The sequence below is a fragment of the Oryctolagus cuniculus genome, chromosome 7 (assembly GCF_964237555.1).
Source record: "Oryctolagus cuniculus chromosome 7, mOryCun1.1, whole genome shotgun sequence".
Classification (NCBI taxonomy): Eukaryota; Metazoa; Chordata; class Mammalia; order Lagomorpha; family Leporidae; genus Oryctolagus; species Oryctolagus cuniculus.
This window is the reverse complement of record NC_091438.1, coordinates 8,139,789-8,159,725: the sequence shown is the minus strand read 5'-3', so window position 1 is coordinate 8,159,725 and position 19,937 is coordinate 8,139,789. Positions and strand designations below refer to the sequence as shown.

General features: G+C 42.5%; 1 protein-coding gene across 5 annotated transcripts in view; it reads right to left on the bottom strand.

Moving 5' to 3' along the window:
* CEP350 (centrosomal protein 350) overlaps positions 1 to 19,937 on the bottom strand; it is a 158,947-nt gene that overhangs the window by 97,318 nt on the left and 41,692 nt on the right. For all 5 annotated transcript variants that reach the window (XM_008263851.4, XM_051858261.2, XM_008263850.4 and 2 more), the window contains 4 exons: positions 13,931 to 14,044; positions 7,711 to 7,857; positions 4,455 to 5,113; positions 2,421 to 2,542 (listed from right to left, as the gene is read on the bottom strand). In XM_008263851.4, coding sequence (XP_008262073.3) covers positions 2,421 to 2,542; positions 4,455 to 5,113; positions 7,711 to 7,857; positions 13,931 to 14,044 — 1,042 coding nt within the window. The remainder of the gene's footprint in view (positions 1 to 2,420; positions 2,543 to 4,454; positions 5,114 to 7,710; positions 7,858 to 13,930; positions 14,045 to 19,937) is intronic.

The window sequence follows — 19,937 nt, the reverse complement described above, 5'->3', positions numbered from 1 at the left end:
TGCTGTGGCATAGCAGGTAAAGCTGCTGCCTGCAGTGCCAGCTTCTCACATGGGTGCCAGTTTGAGACCCAGCTGCTCCACTTCTGCTCCAGCTCTGTGCTATGGCCTGGAAAAGCAGTGGAAGATGGCCCAGGTCCTTGGGCCCCTGCACCCACATGGGAGACCTGAAAGAAGCTCCTGGTTCCTGGCTTCAGATTGGCACAGCTCCAGCCATTGCGGCCACCTGGGAAGTGAAATCAGCAGATGGAAGACCTCTCTCTCTCTCTGCCTCTCCTTCTCTCTCTGTGTAACTCTGACTTTCAAATAAAATATAAAATAAATACCTTTTTTTTTTTGACAGGCAGGGTTAGACAGTGAGAGAGAGAGACAGAGAGAAAGGTCTTCCTTCCAATGGTTCACCTCCCAAATGGCCGCTACGGCCAGTGTGCTGCGCCAATCCGAAGCCAGGAGCAAGGTGCTTCACCACTAGTTTCCACTTTTGAAAAACACAGTTAAATCTTCAGCCTCCATTACCTCTTCTGTTAAGCAGGAACATGAGTGCCAAACTCGGGCTAGTACAAGGATTAAGTTAGGTAACACATGCAGGGGCCAATGTCGTGGTGCGACAGGTAAAGCCACTGCCTGAAACGCCAGCATCCCGTATGGGCCCCGGTCCCAGCTGCTCCCGCTCTGATCTAGCTCCCCACTAACACACCAGGGAAGCAGGAGAAGATAGCCTGAGTGACTGAGCCCCTCCCACCCGCATGGGAACCCAGATGGTGCTCCTGCTCCTGGATCCCAGCACAGCCCTGACCACTGCAGCTGCTGGGAGTGAGCCAGTGGATGGAAGGCCCCCTGCCCCCCCTTCTCTGTTTCTCCTCCTCTATCTGTAACTCTCTCAAACAAATGAAATAGATCTTAAAAAAAAAGATAACACATACTAAGTTCTTAGATTACTGCCTCACATCAATGAAATAATCAATGTTTTTACCAACATTATCCTTCTCGAGGAGCAGGTGGGAGCCATGTGTATTAATTCAAAATTGGAAAGTAACTGGATCTTTCTGTACAGTCCCAGTTTCAAAATCTTTCTCTTCCCAAAGTGGTTACTATAAAGTATAATTCATAACTATGGAATCTCAAAATTACCCTGACTTCCATAATCAAGTAGATTTTTTTTACTTATTACAAACATTATGTAAAAAAAAGATTTTCTTAAGAAAGTTTAAGATAAAATAGTCCAGATTCTGAAATCAATTCACATATTCATACATATATCCAAACCTAGCTCTTAAAGGACAAGATGAATAAATTGGTATGTCATATGAAGAAATTTTTGAATAATTATGGATATAGAAATGTCTTTTTAAAAGTTATTTACCACAGCGCAGGTGCTGTGGTGCAGCGGGTTAAAGCCCTAGCCTGGGGCGCTGGCATCCCATATGGGTGCTGGTTCTAGTCCCGGCTGCTCCTCTTCCCATCCAGCTCTCTGCTGTGGCCTGGGAAAGCAGTGGAGGATGGCCCAGGTTCTTGGGCCCCTGCACCCACATGGGAGACCTGGAGGAAGCTTCTGGCTCCTGGCTTCGGATTAGCACAGCTCCAGCCATTGTGGCCATCTGGGGAGTGAACCAGTGGATGAAAGACCAATCTCTCGTCTCTACCTCTTTCTGTAACTGTCTTTCAAATAAATAAAAACAAATCTTAAAAAAAAAAGCTATTTACCACAAATACTTTATTTTTTTTAAAGATTTATTTTATTTATTTTAAAGTCAGAGTTACACAGAGAGAGAAGGAGAGGCAGAGAGGGGCGGGGAGTAAGAGAGGGAGGGAAGGAGGTGTTCCATCTGTTGGTTCATTCCCCAATTGGCTGCAACGGCTGGAGCTGCACCAATCTGAATCCAGGAGATTCTTCCAGGTCTCCCATGTAGGTACAGGGGCCCAAGGACCTGGGCCATCCTCCACTGCTTTCCCAGGCCACAGCAGAGAGCTGGATCAGAAGTGGAGCAGCCAGGACTTGAACCGGCGCCCACATGGGATGCTGGCACTGTGGGTGGCGGCTTTACCTGCTACACCACAGCGCTGGCCTCAACCACAAATATTTTAAGGCATTATTTTCACTGTATTTAATTCATCCAACACACTTTTATTGTGTGTTTAGTTCAGGAAAGGCAAGAACACTTCTGACTACAGAAGGAATTACATTAATTACATTAAAGGACAGGTAAAATTCAAACAACAGAGGAGAGCACACAGGCAGTAAATTCAGGCATAGCTGGACATCACGCCGAAGTATCCAAAAGAAGATATTAACCAATTTCTAAAGAAGCCTCTCTCTGCCCTTGGGCTCACATGGAAGGTCAGTCAAGAACAGTCACTAAACACAGGCCACACAGTGAATTTATGGAAAGAATCTTAAATCCAATTTCCTTCTGCCCTTTTACCGTGCAAGAGGTTGTGGAGGTTCCGACAGAGACATGTCACTGCTGGAGGACGCACTTGGGGGACGTTCCTGTACTTTGTTTTCTTTATCAGATTCTCCGGAAGGCTGATACCCTGGTCTGGCCTAGGAAAAAAAAGATATCAAATTTACCTGACTCACAAAGATATGTTCAGGTAGCACATGAGATAATCTTTAAATCACTTCAGCTTTACAAAGATCATAAAAGGTAGGGTTGTCTCCCTTAAACAAAACCAAAGCACATTTAACATTATAATTAACAGCAAATGTCATCCAAAACCCAACAAGGGCACCTAATCCTAAGTGCATAATTAACAGGAAGAAATATCCTTTACTTTTTATTTTTATTTTTTTATATATATTTTTTGACAGGCAGAGTTAGACAGTGAGAGAGAGAGAGACAGAGAGAAAGGTCTTCCTTTTTCCATAGGTTCACCCCCCAAGTGGCCGCTATGGCCAGTGTGTTGCAGCTGGCGCGCTGCGCCGATCCAAAGCCAGGAGCCAGTGCTTCCTCCTGGTCTCCCATGGGGTGCAGGGCCCAAGCACTTGGGCCATCCTCCACTGCCTTCCTGGGCCACAGCAGAGAGCTGGACTGGAAGAGGGGCAACCGGGACAGAATCCAGCACCCCAACTGGGACTAGAACCTGGAGTGCCGGCGCCGCAGGCGGAGGATTACCCTAGTGAGCCGCGGCGCCAGCCAGAAATATCCTTTACAAACCTCAATTTTTTTTAACTTGGTTAACAGCAATAACACAGTACCGACCCTTCTCAGGGTTGTGAGGATTTATTGAAGCTTCAGCCTATAAGGTCTTTAAAACAGCATGTCATAAGCCAATCCAAAAAAGACAAATACCACATGTTCTCCCTGCCTTGTGACAACTAATATGGCACCTAAAAGGTAATCTACAGAAGTGAAATTGACACTTTGAGAAGCAATGACTTTGAACAGCCCTTGTCTTGGCTGTTGAGGAACATTTTTTTTATACTATGTGTTGAATTCTTCACTTAGCATAGAGTTAATCATATGTGTTTAAAGTTAACTGAATACAGATCTTAGTAAAAAAAAAATATGAATGACAATAGGAGAGGGAGAAGGAAGAGGGATGGGAAAGTAGGTGGGAGGGCAGGTATGGTGGGAAAAATCATCATGTTCCTAAAGTTGTAATTATGAAATGGATGAAGGGGGCCGGTGCTGTGGCATAGCGGGTAAAGTCGCTGCCTGCAGTGCTGGCATCCTATATGGGCGCTGGTTCAAGACCCGGCTGCTCCACTTCCAATCCAGCTCTCTTCTATGGCCTGGAAAAGCAGTAGAAAATGGCCCAAGGCCTTGGGCCCTTGCACCCAAATGGGAGACCCAGAAGAAGCTCCTGGCTCCTGGCTTCAGAGAGGCATAGCTCTGGCCATTGCAGCCAATTGGGGAGTGGACCAATGGATGGAAGACCCTCTATCTCTCTCTCTCTCTCTCTCTCTCTGTCTACCTCACCTTTCTGTGTAACTCTGATTTTCAAATAAATAAATCAATCTTTTAAAAAAAACACTTTCTTAAAAAAAAAGAAATGTATGAAGTTTGTATTCCTTAAACAAAAGGTTTCTGGGGGAGGGGGGGTGAGGACAGTATGTCATAATACTCAGTTGTTATTCTTGAAAACATAACACACTAAACTAGGATATTCTCTAATTTCATCCCAGATCACAAAACTAAGTATTTCCTCAGCATAATCTAGTTAGGAATATTTGCTCAGAACTACCATGAAAACTAGACAGGGCTCTAACTAATAATAATGAAAAGATACCAATAACAAACAGTGTAGGAAACTCTTATTTCAGTTGTTATTTTTTACCATATCTATATTATTCTTTTTACTAATAACAAATTCCACAAAAAGTCATGATTGTTTTAAATATTATCTGAGCATATGTCCAATATGAGGAGTGGTGGGTAATTTTCAGGTGGTACAACAAAGCGTATCCACTGTTCCTAACCATGACCACGCCCCTTTGCACTCCTGTCACTTACCTGTGCTTCCTGGGTGACGTGCTGATGGGACGCCTCTTCAAGCAAGGTCTTTTCGAGCAGCAATTTGGAGTAAGTCTCCTGCAGCCGCCTGCTCGCTGCTGGGTCAGCAGGAGGCACGGCTCGTGCTTTAGCGAAGGCCTCCTTCTGTTTCCGATAGAGCTCCTGCAAGCGTTTGTTCTTCTGTTCAGTAGCCTCCTTTTGAGCCTTTTTCTCTTCATTTTGCTTCCTCTTCCTTTCCTCCTGCTGGCGAACAATGTACTGTCGTACTTCATCCGTGTCATAGTGGCGCTTTTTGGAAATAACAGGGGGGTCTTCGTTAGCTGTTATTTTGTCGGGTTTTCTTTTTACTGGGCTATGACTTCTGGGAACTGGTACTGGCGCTGATGACTTCTGATTCTGTAACTCCCCGGCCTCCTGCCTTGCCGTCTGGACCGCGGAATCCAACTGTAGGTCATCAAGAATGCCACGAATCTCAACAGGTAAGAAGTCCTTATTTAAGGCAGTGTTTTCCTCCTGTTTATTATCTGGAAGAGACGGAGCTAATTTCTTTATATTATTTTCAGATCGAGTCCTACTTCTGGAACGTTCTGAGCTTCGGGGAAGATGTCTCTGTGACACATCCAACTTGGAATCAGATTCGGCTTTTCCAATATGACCCCCTGCAAAGGATTAACTGTTAGTAATATATTAAAATTCTGTATTCAATCCTAACGTTTACTGCACCAATAAGAAAATCGGAGAAGTTCACTTTATCATAAACGTAAATTCAAATACCCAAGTCTTCTAAAGAATAATATAAAAGCAAAGAAAACTCTTGTTTTTTACAGCAGTAAAAGAAAAATTTCAATCTTTTGAAAAACTACCTTGGGATTTAAAAAAAAATGCATCTTTTAATGTTTCTGAACAAAGGACAGACCTTATGGCTGATGAGAGCATTAATGATTTCTCTCACATGCATATTTAATGTTACTAATCCCCTGCCTCCACAATCCCTCAAAAAGCTGTTAAAAATGAATAATCCTGTTAGTTCTTAAAAGGTATCTCGATTATAATCAAGGAATTGAATCTTGAGGTGTATTTATTTATTTATTTGAAAGGCAGAGTTAGAGAGAGACGAGACAGAGATCCTCCATCTGCTGGTTCACTCCCCAAGTGGCAGCAGTCAGGGTTAGGCCACATCGAAGCCAGGAGCCAAGAGCTTCATCCTGGTCTCCCACATGGGTACAAGGGCCCAAGTACTTGGAGCATCTTCCACTGCTTTCCCAGGTGCATTAGCAGGGAGGGAGCTGGATTGGAGGTAGAGTGCCTGAGGCTCAAATCGGCGCCCACACGGGATGTCAGTGTCCACAGGGGATGCCAGTGTTACAGGCAGCAGCTTAACCTGCTATGCCACAATGCCAGCTCCAAGAATGCTTTTAAAATAACATTTTAAAAGTCTTACAAAGATCAGACTATGCATGCCAAATCCAAATAAAGGCATTAAAATATTAATATTCCTGAAAATTCTCTAACACTGACTCATTTCACAATTACATGACATGGTACCATATTTAGATTTTATTGAGTTCATTATAGTACTTCTGAAAGTTTAATTTCTAGTTCCGGTTGGTAGAGCAAAAGTTACAACTGATCTTGCATATGACTGCTTTCATATGTAAACAACATTTATAAAACAAAACTTCAGGTATTTTTTAGACTTTCACCATACTTCTAGAAAAGAAGACGAACTTCAGTAAGAGGCATACGCAGTACACTCTCCTGCCAGAATGCCTCTTTATCTCTTGCTTATTCTGGAGCCCTAACACTAGAGCAGTATCTGCTACACAATGAGTATTCAGTAATTATTTGCTAAATAAATGTTAAACGTCCACAATTCTCTAATGTGGGGGTAGCGAACATCCAGCCCACAGGCCATGTAATGCCCACGGAACCACTTGGCCTGGCCCTGCCAAGACAACTACAGGCAGAACTCAAAATTCATTAAATCTAGAGCAGGCCAATTTTTAAGTTGATAATTTTGTATGATCCACGAATGATGTTATAAATATCCAAATGACCTCTGGCAGAAAAAAGGTTCCCTGCTCTGCTTAATAAATGACAGAACAAACTAAACTAAAGACAGTATGCAAAAAAAAAAATCACTTCATCATCTAAATATTTATTGACATGGCTTAATTTTTATTTGCAAGACAGATGAAAATGTAGAGGAGCAAGGGGCCGGTGCTATGGTGTAGTGGATAAAGCCACTGCCTGCAGTGCCAGAAACCAGTATGGGTGCCAGTTCAAGTCCTGGCTGCTCCACTTTCAATCTCTGCTTTGGCCAAGGAAAGCAGTAGAAGATGGCCCAATTCCTTGGGCCCCTGCACCCACGTGGGAGACACGGAAGAAGCTCCTGGCTCTGACTGGCACAGCTCCAGCCGTTGCAGCCAATTGGGGAGTGAACCAGCAGATGGAAGACCTTTCTCTCTCTCTCTCTCTCTCTCTCTCTCTCTCTCTCTCTCTGCCTCTCCTCTCTCTGTGTAACTCTGACTTTCGAATAAATAAATCTAAAAAAAAATGGAGAGGAGCAAATACAAAGTGTAGATTGATTTCCATATACTAAAACACAAGTTGCAACTGCATTTCTCACTGAATCCACTGCCAAAGCTCAAATAAATCGAGGTAAATTTTGCTGCAAAGAAAGAAAGCTGGCCTGTAGCTATTTATAGTCATTTCCCAAAATTAGCATGCATGAAAAAAGTAACTAGTAATTTTAAGCAGCATGTAAAATATTTCAAAAAGAGAAAAGCAATGGGTTTGAGGGTCAAATATAATTCTTAACCCTGCCCTAAATTCTGCCACCCTCTGACTCCATACCCTTGAGAAAAATACTTCTCTCAGAGTCTGCTTCCTAATCTGTCAAGTAAAAAAGTCCAGCCTTATAAATGTATGCCTGTGTTTGCGTTCGTTGGGCTGAGACAGACTGGACTCACTTCTCTGAAGGGCCCTCTATGAGTCTAACAGGATCAGCTGAAATAATGCCTTGACAGTCACAAATGAAATTAATACAATATAAAACAGACTTCGTGGGAAAGATGGGCACAAGATCCGCGTGCAGAGGCTGTCCACAGACAAGTCCAGCAGAACCTCCCTCTGCGAGCCACATTCACGACTGTACACCCAAGTCCCACAGCATTCTCAATGGTGTTTTCTTCTCCACGCACCCACAAGCAAACTCCCATTGTTTTCCTCAAAAATTCTAATTACAACCACTCACCAGGTTTAGCACTTCTTTCTCTTCCACTTCTGTCACTTGATGCTGTTCTTCGCTCTTTCTGTTCCATTCTGGGTGCAGGTCCCAAAATCTTCTTTACTAATTTTTGTCCATCTCGCCAAGAAGATGTACTTATCAAACGACTACTACCTAAAATATATATATATATATATATATTGCACTGAATTTAAAACTAAAACTTTAACTCTAAGTCCAGGTTTTATAATTAATTTTATCTTCTTCTACTAGAGTAGAATATAATTGTATTTTTAACCCAAAGTCACTAAAATCAGTTAACAATTTGCTTGTATCTTGACTTACCCACACATCTCAAGTAAGTATAAAATGTTTTAAAGTACCAAATGATAATGATTCCTGAAACCTCAGTACTAAGGCCCTGAATTAAAAAATGTTATTCAGCATAGGACAAAAACGTCTCAATTATAATAAGTGGCTTAGCAATAACTAGCACAATATACAGGATATGAAGAAGTGTGTTTGCCAAATGAATGAATGACTTAAGTTAAGTAAAGGAAAAAAAAATTTGAGAAAACTAACACTGATCACCTTGGAAGGGGACTACAGGGACTTTCACATTGTATTTTACAGCTAGAGCTAGTATTTTACAGCTATAGCTGTTTAGACTATATTACTATGTATAAACCATGACATCACAAAAGCAATTATCATCAATACTTTAAATTGCCCTCAAATAAAAGTTCATAAATGTAATACTGTGTTCCAATAAATATATCTGTTTGCTAGGAGAAAAAAATTTTCATCTACAAATTTCAGACTATAAGAAAATTAATATCTCGGAGAAGATCTGCGTGTTCAGGGAGGTATGGCCATAGACTAGACCACCATCGCAACATAGTCACTTAAAAAAATGATGTGGAAGACTTTTTATAAAATAGAAACAAACATGAGAATTTTCTAAGATGTAAAAAACAAACATGAAATATCTATAAATGTTTAAACACAAAGTAATATAAGAAACTGAATACCAATGAAAATAAGAATAACACTTCAAACCTAATTAAAAAGAAAAAAATTTTTACATTAATAGCCAGTATTGGCAAAATTACAATTCAACAAATTGCAATATCATGCTCCTTATCTGTTTTTCACATAAACAGTTTATTTATCCAAACACAATACAGACAAAATATCCTACGAATACAAGGGAGGTGGCACCCGTGGAGATGTGCACACAGCCCGGGGTTCTGAGATCCCGCAGGCTGGCGGCTAGGACCCTGCGGGCGGTGAAGCAGGCCTACATCCGAGAGCAAGGGGACTAGCACTGTGGGCCTTACCCAAATATAAATTCCTAATTTACGGAGGCTGAAATACTTACATCAACATTAAAATAAAGCGATTATTAAATCAAGCATCCAAGACTGAAGGAAGATACTGGAGCACTGGGTATCTCCACCAAATCCTCCCCTAGGCAACTAGTACTGTAGGCAGGCAACCTCAGATTTGCAAATGTGCTGTAAACAAGTTCTTGCCAAACCAATCCCTTCTTTATTACCAGGCCACAGGTGGCTGCCAATGAGGGCACAGACTTCTTGGCCTGTGTTCCAACCCTTTTCTCCTATTCCACTGTTACGGCAGCAAGTGAGTGAAGACTCTTCACCTGGGACGTGGAGACTTGCTCAGCCAGCGGCTGCTGTGCTTAGTCGTGCTGGCAGGCTTCCAGCCCTGTCTCCTGCTAGGATGTGGGCTGGAATTTAGATTTGCAGGGGTGAGGGTAGGGAGTGATCTTTGAAAAGCATCTGCATAGAACAGCTCTCCATCCCAGAGTCCCCTACTTCCTGGGAAAGGCGCACCCCTTCCACGAGGTTCAGCGTGCTGCGGGGATTCGCTGTTGGATTCTCTCCCGGGCAAGAACTCTGAGGGCGATGGCCAACACGTTCAAAGTGCTAGGCCACCACGGCCAGGCCAGCAGCACGCACGGGCTGGGGCTGAGCAGCGGCAGCGGGGCTTCCTTTTGTCTCTTTACTAACATATTGCTTGGTGAAGTATCAGTTGGGTAGTTTTTTTAAAAAACAAAACATATTATATGTCAGGGATCCCAGTGCTAATTCCCCTTGATCAAATAATCCAAGTAACAGAAATTTATACAATAGAAATAATCTAAAAGAAAGAAAAAAGGAATGAAAATGTTGACTATTAGCATTTTTTATCCCAGAATAACCTCCATATTGAATGGTGCATACAACTCCTTCTGCCTCACTAGAGGGAATATAGTAGTGTAGCCATCACAAATGACAGCTGCCATCAAAAACAACAGAAATGTTCCTAGGAAAAGGTGCCAAGGGAAAACAATAACATTTTAAATACACAAAAAATTTATGTATACAAGTATTACAATCCCATACTAATAAGATTTTTAAACTCCTACAAAGAAATATACAAAGTAATACTAGTACTTAATTTCAGAGTAGTGCTTTTATCTTTATCATTTCCAGCGCTCTGTGATACTATTTTACTATATTTATAACAAAAGCCATTCTATTCAGAGATTCTTTAATATGCACTTAAATTCAAAAGTACAGTTTGAAAACAAAAAGATGAATTATAGGGGCCAGTGCCCAGTGCTGTGGCACAGTGGATTAAGCCACCGAGTATGCAGGTTAGAGTCCTGGCTGCTCTGCTTCCCATCCAGCTCCCTGCTAATGGGCCTGGGAAAGCAGTAGAGGATGGCCAAGTGCTATCCTGCACCCACGTGGGAGACCCAGAAGAAGCTAATGGCTCCAGGCTCCTGGCTCAAGCCTGGCCCAGCCCTGGCCGTTGTGACCATTTGGGAAGTGAACCAGAGGATGCAAGATCTCTCTCTCTGTCTCTCCCTCTCTCTCTAATTCTGACTTTAAAATAAAGAAATCTTGAAGAAAAAAAAAAGATGAACTATAAAGGTGTGTTGTTTATTTTAGAAATTTTTTTAGGTATACCTCAAATATTTGAAGAGTTTTCAGCTTATTCTTCAACCTGTTTTTAAAAAAAAAGATTTATAGGGGCCAGTGCTGTGGTGTAGCAGGTGAAGCCGCCACCTACAGGGCTGACATTCCATATGGGCACCTGTTTGAGACTGGCTGCTCCACTTCCAGTCCAGCTCTCTGCTATGGCCTGGGAAAGCAACAGAAGATGGCCCAAGTTCCTGGGCTGCCGCACCCACGTAGGAGACCTGGAAGCTCCTGGCTTAGGATCTGCGCAGCTCTGGCTGTTGCAGCCTTCTGGGGAGTGAACCAACAGATGGAAGACCTCTCTCTCTCTGCCTCTGCCTCTCTGTCATCCTGCCTTTCAAATAAATAAATAAATCTTAAAAAAAAAAAAAAGATTTACTATCTATTTGAAAATTAGAGTGACAAAGAGAAAGAAAGAGACAGAGAGACCTATCTTCTATCCTCTGGTTCACTCCCCAAATGCTTACAACAGCCTAGGCCAGGTTCAAGCCAAGAGCCAGGAACTGCATCCCCTCACCCACAAGAGTGGCAGGAACCCAATACTTGGAGCATCATTCACTGTCTCCCAGGCACATTAGCGGGAAGCTGGATCAGAAGCATGGAGCTGCTAGGACTCAAACCATGCACTCTGACGTGGGACGGGATGTGGCTGGCCCAAATAGCAGCTTAGCAAATTGTGCCACAACACCTATACTTCAATCTACTAAAAAGAAACTTTTATGTTCTTGAGTAAAATGAGAGAACAGGTTTCTTTTCAACTTAATTTTCTGAATCAAAAATAAGCAAACACAAATATATCAGGAAGTTATTTATAAATACTGGCTTCTGAATATGCTGAGTAGTTGCTTCTAAATTCTCTGGAACAGCCTCACGCAGTCATTGATAGAATTACTAGATAAAAAATTAACACAGTTTTAGCACATTTAATGACTCTCCAAGGTCATTGCCACAGTGCATATGTAAGAATTAGTCTATCATAAAACAGGATGAATATAATCAAGATCAGTGTTTATAAGTTATAGTGGTCCCTGGGCTCCATTTCAGACTATGTCCCCAGCCAACAATATTGTGTAGTACCACAAGAAATATATTGCTTGTTTTTAATTTAAATATTAGTTTAATTAACACTCAGGTAATTAATGCTCTTGAAATTTTTTATTTTTTAATTATTTATAGCCAGTTATCATTCAATTATGATATCTAGTTAATGGGTATCAAAAAAATGTTGTTTGTCATCCTATTGATGCGTCTATGACCAGAAAAACAGACAACTAATTCAGAAATCAGTGCCCAATCATTCTTGCTCTGTATTTTCTTAACTTACTGTGATCTCTCCTCATAGTTCACTACACTTAATTCTAACTACATGTCTACATATTAGATACATATAACCCACAAAGGCACCCTGCTTATCACTGTGTTGTCTAAACTTTAGAATAGCATGGTGCCTCATATCCAGCATGTGCTCAAATTGTTTGAGGAATGAATGTATAAATTCAGAATGTCTCCAAAACAAAGTTATAAGTTCTTGACTTTCTCCGTTATCTTGGCCCAAATTATTCACTGAAGTGAACACAACATTCCAAATAGCCATTTTCAGGATAGCCAGCAATGTTACTACTGTCAATGGAGTCATAGTTAACATTTGTTTATCATGTGCCAAAGTACTATTTTGAGTGTTTTCAGATATTAACTTTTAGTTCTCATGATAAACCGGTTAAGATATCTATAATTGTTTCCTCATTTTTACATATAGGGAAACCAAGGCATACTAAATTAATTCACTTATCAAAGGAATAAAACAAGTTATAAATCCAGACAATCTAGATCTAGGCTGAAATGTTAATCACTGTACCCAGTAGCCACTGCCTGCCACACCGGCACCCCATAACGGTGCTGGTTCAAGAACTGGCTGCTTCAATTCCAAACTGGCTCCCTGCTAATGAAAAAGCAGCAGAAGATGGCCCAAGTGTCTGGGCCCTTGCCACCCACACAGGAGACCTGGATGAAGCCCCTGGCTTCAGCCTGGCCAAGCCCTGGCTGTTGCAATCACTGGGGGATTGAACAAGCAGGTGGAAGAGCTCTCTGTCTCACCCTCTCTCTATAACTCTTTCAAATAAAAAATAAATCTTTAAAACAAAATGCTAATCACTATGGAGCTAGAGAATTCTCTTTTATTAAATTTCTATCTATTCAGAGCCCAGCCTGACCAATACTGGCATGGAGTGACTTAGCTCTGATGTGGAATATTTATTCTCTCATGAGACCCAAGGAAGGGGCTTTAGTGACAATCTTTTTTTTTTTTTTTTTTTTTTGACAGGTAGAGTGGACAGTGAAAGAGAAAGACAGAGAGAAAGGTCTTCCTTCCGTTGGCTCACCCCCAAAACGGCCGCCATGGCCAGTGCTGTGCCAATCCAAAGCCAGGAGCCAGGTGCTTTTTCCTGGTCTCCTATGTGGGTACAGGGCCCATGCACTTGGGCCATCCTCCACTGCCTTCCTGGGTCACAGCAGAGAGCTGGACTGGAAGAAGAGCAGCTGGGACTAGAACCTGGAGCCCACATGGGATGCCAGTGCCGCAGGTGGAGGATTAACCAAGTGAGCCATGGCGCCGGCCCCTTTAGTGACAATATTAAATAATCCCCTTATACATAAAAATCTACTACATAAAAATCATTACTTTAATATAGTTAATTTCTATTAAGAATAATAAGGAAACTCTTCTAGGGGCCGGCATTGTGGTGTAGTATGTAAAGCCTCCACATATGACACCATCATCCCAAACGGTGCTGGTTCGTGCCCCAGCTGCTCCACTTCCAATCCAGCTCCCTGCTAGTGTGCCTGGGAATGCAGTGGAAGATGTCGGGGCCCCTGACACCCACATGGGAGACGTGGATGAAGCTAATGGCTCCTGGCTTCAGTCTTGCCCAGCTCAAGCTGTTGAAGCCATTTGGGAAGGGAACTGAGAAAATTCATCTGGGATATAAGGCATGGTAAGTATATGATGAACATCTGGGGAAGAATTGGTTTTACGATTGTATGTATGTATAACTTATCAAATCACATATTCCAAATATGTACACTTATTCTATGTCAACTGTACTTAAACACAGACACACACACACAAAATGAGACATAACATGTGATGAATTTTGTGTGTGCCCAACAGTGAGGGCATTTGGTAACAGATATTTACATCCACGTATATTCTCTTTCAGTAACAGATAACTTTGGGTGGGACACGACAGTGGAAAACTCACCTGTTTTGCCCTCCGGACTGTGTAACTGTGTTACCTTTTGGACTTTACGTACTGGCTTTACTACTTTCTTCTCTTTGCTTTTTTCAGCAGGTTTCTCTTTTATAGAAATATCATCTGAAAAGCAGAAACATTTACAGGAAGTAGTATAATGATTTCCACTAAACCATTCATCCTCCCTAAGTAAGAAAAATGAGTATGGCAGTCCCCCCGCTCTCATTCATGGTTCGGCTTCCTACAGTTTCATCTACCCAAAAATGTTAAAATGAAAATTCCAGAAATAAACAACTCATAAGCCTTAGATGCATGCTTTTGTCAGCAGCTTGATGAAATTTCTCATCAGCCAGCTCTGTGTTCGCCAGGCCAGGCCAGGCCATTCCTTTAGTGAGCATGTCTACTATATACACTCTCCTATTAACCTCAGCAGCCACTCTGGTTATCAGGCTGTCATGTCATGGTATCTAAGTGCCTGTGTTCAAATAACTACCTTATTAATGATGGCCTCAAAGCCTGAGGATAGTGATACTGGCAATTTGAGAACAACAAACAGAAGCTGTGAAGTGCTCCCTTGAAATGAAAAGGTGAAAGGCCTCAACTGAAGGGAACAAATCATCTGCTGAAGCTGCTGAAATCTAGCTTAAGTAACTGTTGTCAACCTCCTCCTGTGCTGATTTACAACTTCAACTTTTCACAGGTATGCAGGTTTAGGAAACATCATAGTATGTACAGGGTTCAGTACTATTCAACTTTCAGGTATCCTCTGGGAGTCTTGGAAAATACCCCTTGCAGACAGCAGACCAGGTGGGAACTACTGTAGAAAGTACATGATCTGGGGCCGACGCTGCCTGCAGTGTTGGCATCCCATGTGAGCACTGGTTCTAGTCCCGGCTGCTCCTCTTCTGATCCAGCTCTCTACTGTGGCCTGCGAAAGCAGTAGAAGATGGCCCTGCACCCGATGGGAGACCCGAAAGAGGCTCCTGGCTCTTGGCTTTAGATTGGCCCAGCTCCAGCCGTTATGGCCATTTGGGGAGTGAACCAGCGGATAGAAGAACTCCCTCTCCGCCTTAATAACAAGTAAATAAATCTTAAAAAAATTTTTTTTTAATTAGAAAAAAGAAAGTACATGATTCAGGCACAAGGAAGAAACTTTCACTGAGGCTATTTCTATGACCACAAACTACCAAGGTCAACTCCTCTTAAAGAAAGATTTACAGATTACCACTATTCCAACTGTGAAGTTCCAATTCCTTGTGTTTTTATTTTGTTTCAGAAAACCCTTGAGAAAGTTACCTCATTTCACAAATGGGAAGCTGCACAGTAATTAATGCCTGCAAAGCCAAGATCACTGCTTGTATATGTAGAATCTCAGGGGAGAGTACTTTCACACATTCTTATTTCATTTAAAAATGTCTACATAATATCTCTAAAAATATTCAATACAGCATTCATCAAGTAGGGATTTTTACTGTTATGTCAGTGAAACATGTCAAAATATGACACATAAATTACTACTAACGCTTTAAAGATCCCACCTGGAGGAGTGTTCTGACTATTCATTTAAATTTGAAAAATTAGCCTCACATTTGAGCAAAGTTACTTTAAAATACTGTGTGTTGGCCGGCACCGCGGCTCAATAGGCTAATCCTCTGCCTAGCGGCGCCGGCACACCGGGTTCTAGTCCCGGTCGGGATGCTGGATTCTGTCCCGGTTGCCCCTCTTCCAGGCCAGCTCTCTGCTATGGCCAGGGAGTGCAGTGGAGGATGGCCCAAGTGCTTGGGCCCTGCACCCCATGGGAGACCAGGAGAAGCACCTGGCTCCTGCCTTCAGATCAGCGCGTGCGCCGGCCACAGCGTGCCAGCTATGGCAGCCATTGGAGGGTGAACCAACAGCAAAAGGAAGACCTTTCTCTCTGTCTCTCTCTCTCACTATCCACTCTGCCTGTCCAAAAAAAAAAAAAACTGTGTGTTATGGGCAGGGAGGAAATCAGTATGAATAAAAGGCCCTACAGCAGGAGCAAACCTAGTGTCTAAGAAACAGCAAAGCAGCCAGTGTGAGTGGAATGAACAAAAGAAGAGGAGTAGGAACTAGAGTCATAAAACACCTGAAAACCAGATCACGTAGGGTTTAATGAGCCATTAGAAGGAAGTTCAGGTCTTAGTCAAGAGTGACATGGGAAGTTCTAGAGCAAAGAAAATACATGGTGTAAATTAAAAGTTAGCAAGCTTATTCCAACAGCTGTGATTAGAATAGGCTCATTCATCAGAAGCAGAGACCAATGCTATAACGAGTACTCAAACAGTATATTTCACTTTGTGTTTCTATGGGGGTGCAAACGATTGAAATCTTTACTTAATGTACACTAAACTGATCTTCTGTAAAAAAAAAAAAAAAAAAAAGAAAAAGAAATTATCAATTCCCAACTTGACTCTCACTGGGATTAAACATGACAATAGGTCTGATCTGATTTCATCATCATTTAAAAAAAATCATCTATTATTTTTCACTTTATGTTTCTGTGTGGGAGCAAACTGTTGAAATACTTACTTAAGGTATACTAAGCTGATCTTCTGTATATTAAGATAATCGAAAATGAATCTTGATGTGAATGGAAGGGGAGAGGGAATGGGAAAGGGGAGGGTTGTGGGTGGGAGGGACGGTATGGGGGGGGAAGCCATTGTAACCCATGAGTCGTACTTTGGAAATTTATATTCATTAAATAAAAGATAAAAAAAAAAAAAAAAGAAGCAGAGACCAGTTAGGCTACTGCAGTAGCACAGATAAGAGTCCTGGTGGCTTACATCTAGGTGGTTAATGACAGAGGTGGAAAAAGTGATTATATTGTAGAGATACGTGTTTTGTATTATACACATATATAGTATTATGCATATGTAGACATATAAATATGGTATTATACATACATATATATTTATAGTAGTATACATAATGCATGCAAGAAATGGGGGGGGGGGGTGTCATGGACAAGTCAAGATTAATGACCATGGAGAGACTATCAGAGCAGCAAGTTTAAGTGGCGTATCATGACCTCCATTAGTTCTTATTTCGGATCTATTAAGCTTGAGAGATCTATTATATATTCAAGGGGAGACAGGAGTTAGCAACTGTATGGAAGTCTGCATTCAGAGAGCAGGTCTGGGACACAGACATGAATTTGGGAATTACTAGCCACTGAGAAGAGTTAAACCCCTGAGATTAATCACCCTTAGCTGATGCATGCAGATAAGTGAAAAGAAGAAAGGGAAGCCAGGAGGAGAGAAGGGTGGAGCAGGAGGAAAGGAGGGAGGGGAGAGAAAGAAAGGGTGCATGCACACACGCAAGCCAGCCTCTTGCCCACCCAAACACGAGACATGCCAAGTTTAGAGATCAGGAAGTTGATCAGGAAAAAAATCAACTAAACAGAAGCAAGGGACCGAAGAGAAAAGTCAGATAGTCAGGGCATCCTAGATGTCAAGTGAAAAGTTTCAAGAAAGAAGTCATCAGTCATGTCAAACGCTGCTGACAGGTCAAGATGACAAATGAGTATTAAACACTGAATCTAGCAGTCTGGAAATCATGGATGATCTTGACAACAGCAGTCTCCCAGGAAATAGTGGCAAACATCTAATAGAAAGGCCAGAAGAGAAACAGAGGAGATAAGGAACACAAGGCAATTCTTCTGCCGTTTTGCTATAAATACAAGGAAGAAACAGGACACCAACTGGACAGAGTAGGACCCAAAGACGGAGTGTTTCATGATGGCTCATGTAGGTATGACCACGCAGAGAAGGAAAACTTGATGATCCAAAAGGAGGAAACAGGGCTGAAATAACACACTTTAATACACAAGAACAAATGGGATCTAAAACATAAGCAGAGGAATTGGTCTTAGATAGGAACACAGAGTTCACTCATAACAAGAGACAAGGCAGAATATAACAGATAAACCTCTTTAAAAGCTCTTTGAGGGGCCAGCGCTGTGGCACAGCAAGTTAATGCCCTGGCCTGCAGTGTCAGCATCCCATATGGGCACCGGTTCGAGTCCCGGCTGCTCCACTTCCGATCCAGCTCTCTGCTATGGCCTGGGAAAGCAATATAAGACGGCCCAAGTCCTTGGGCCCCTGTACCCACGTGGGAGACCTGGAAGAAGCTCCTGGCTCCTGATCGGCACAGCTCCGGCCATTGCAGCCAAATAGGGAGTGAACCATCGGATGGAAGACCTCTTTCTCTCCCTCTCTCTCTCTCTGCCTCTCCTCTCTCTGTGTAACTCTGACTTTCGAACAAATAAATAAATCTTAAAAAAAAAAAAAAAAGAGCTCTTTGAGGGGATGGCACTGTGGCAGAAGCTGGAGTTGTAGCACAGTGAGTGAAGCTGCCACCTGCAGTGCCAGCATCCCATTTGGGCGCCGGTTCCTGTCCCTGCTGCTCTACCCCTGATCCAGCTCCCTTTCACGGCGTGAGAAAGCAGTAGAAGATGGCCCAAGTGTTTGGGTCCCTGTCACTCACACAACAGACTTGGAAGAAGCTCCTGGCTTCAGCCTGAACCAGCCCTGGTCATTGCAGCCATCTGGAGAGTGAAATAGCAGATGGAAGATATCTCTTTCCCTCCCTCTACCTCTCTTCTTCTCTCTATAACTGCCTTTCAAATAAATAAATCTTAAAAAATTTTTTGACATATTCTACTAGTCTATAATGATACTATTCTATGATATATGAGAACACTTTCAAAAATTTATGGAAGATGAAATTAAAAGACATATTTATCGGGCCAGTGCCGCGGCTCTTTAGGCTAATCCTCCGCCTACAGCACCGGCACTCCAGGTTCTAGACCCGGTTGGGGTGCCGGTTCTGTTCTGGCTGCTCTTCTTCCAGTCCAGCTCTCTGCTGTGGCCCGGGAAGGCAGTGGAGGATGGCCAAAGTCCTTGGGCCCTGCACCCGCATGGGAGACCAGGAGGAAGCACCTGGCTCCTGGCTTCGGATCAACGCAGCACGCCAGACATAGTGGCCATTTGGGGGGTGAACCAACAGAAGGAAGACCTTTCTCTCTGTCTCTCTCTCTCACTAACTCTGCCTGTCAAAAAATATATATATATATTTATCATGTATAAAAACTTCTGAAACCCGTACATACAAGGCATCTTCAAGAAATTCACAAGAAAGGGTTGGTGGGGCCAGCCTTGTGGTGTAGCAGGTTAAACCTCTGCCTGGGATGTCAACATCCCATACAGGCACCAGTTTGAGACCTGGCTGCTCTACTTCCGATCTAGCTCCCTGCTAACATGCCTGGGAAAGCAGCGGAAGATATTCCAAGTACTTGAACCCCTGCCACCCACTTGGGAGACCTGGAAGAAGCTCCAGGGTTCAGCATGGCCAATGTTCTCGTTTCTCTCCCTATCTCTCCTCTCTAATTCTGCCTTTAAAATAAGGAGGTGAGGGGATCTTAAAAAAAAAAAAAAAAAAAAAAAAAAAAAGAGGGAGGGAGGGAGGAAGAGTTGGCGCTGTGGTGCAGTGGATTAAGCCTCTGCTTGCAATGCCAGTATTGCGGAGCAGAGCACAGGATCAGGTTCCAGCTGCTCTGTTTCCAATCCAGCTCCCTGCTAATGTGACTAGTTAAGCAGCAGAAGATGGCCCAAGTGTGTGAACTCCTGCCATCCACGTGGGAGACCTGGATGGGTTCCTGGCTCCTGAGTACGGCCTGACCCAGCCCAGATGGTTGTGGCCATGTGGGGAGTAAAACAGTGGATGGAAGACCTCACTCTGTCTCCTTCTATCATTCCACCTTTCAAATAAAATAAATCTTTTAAAAAAGAAAACTTCACAAGAAATGTGTATAATGAAAACTAGATGTGGATTTCAAATTTTTTTCAGTTCATTTTCTATGAACTTTGTGAATGAAACACCCTGTATATTGTTATTATCCCTATTTTACAGACAAGAACATTTTTTAAAAAGTTATGTAACATAGCTAATATACACAGCAAGTACCAAGAATTTGATCCTTAGAAACCAATTCCAA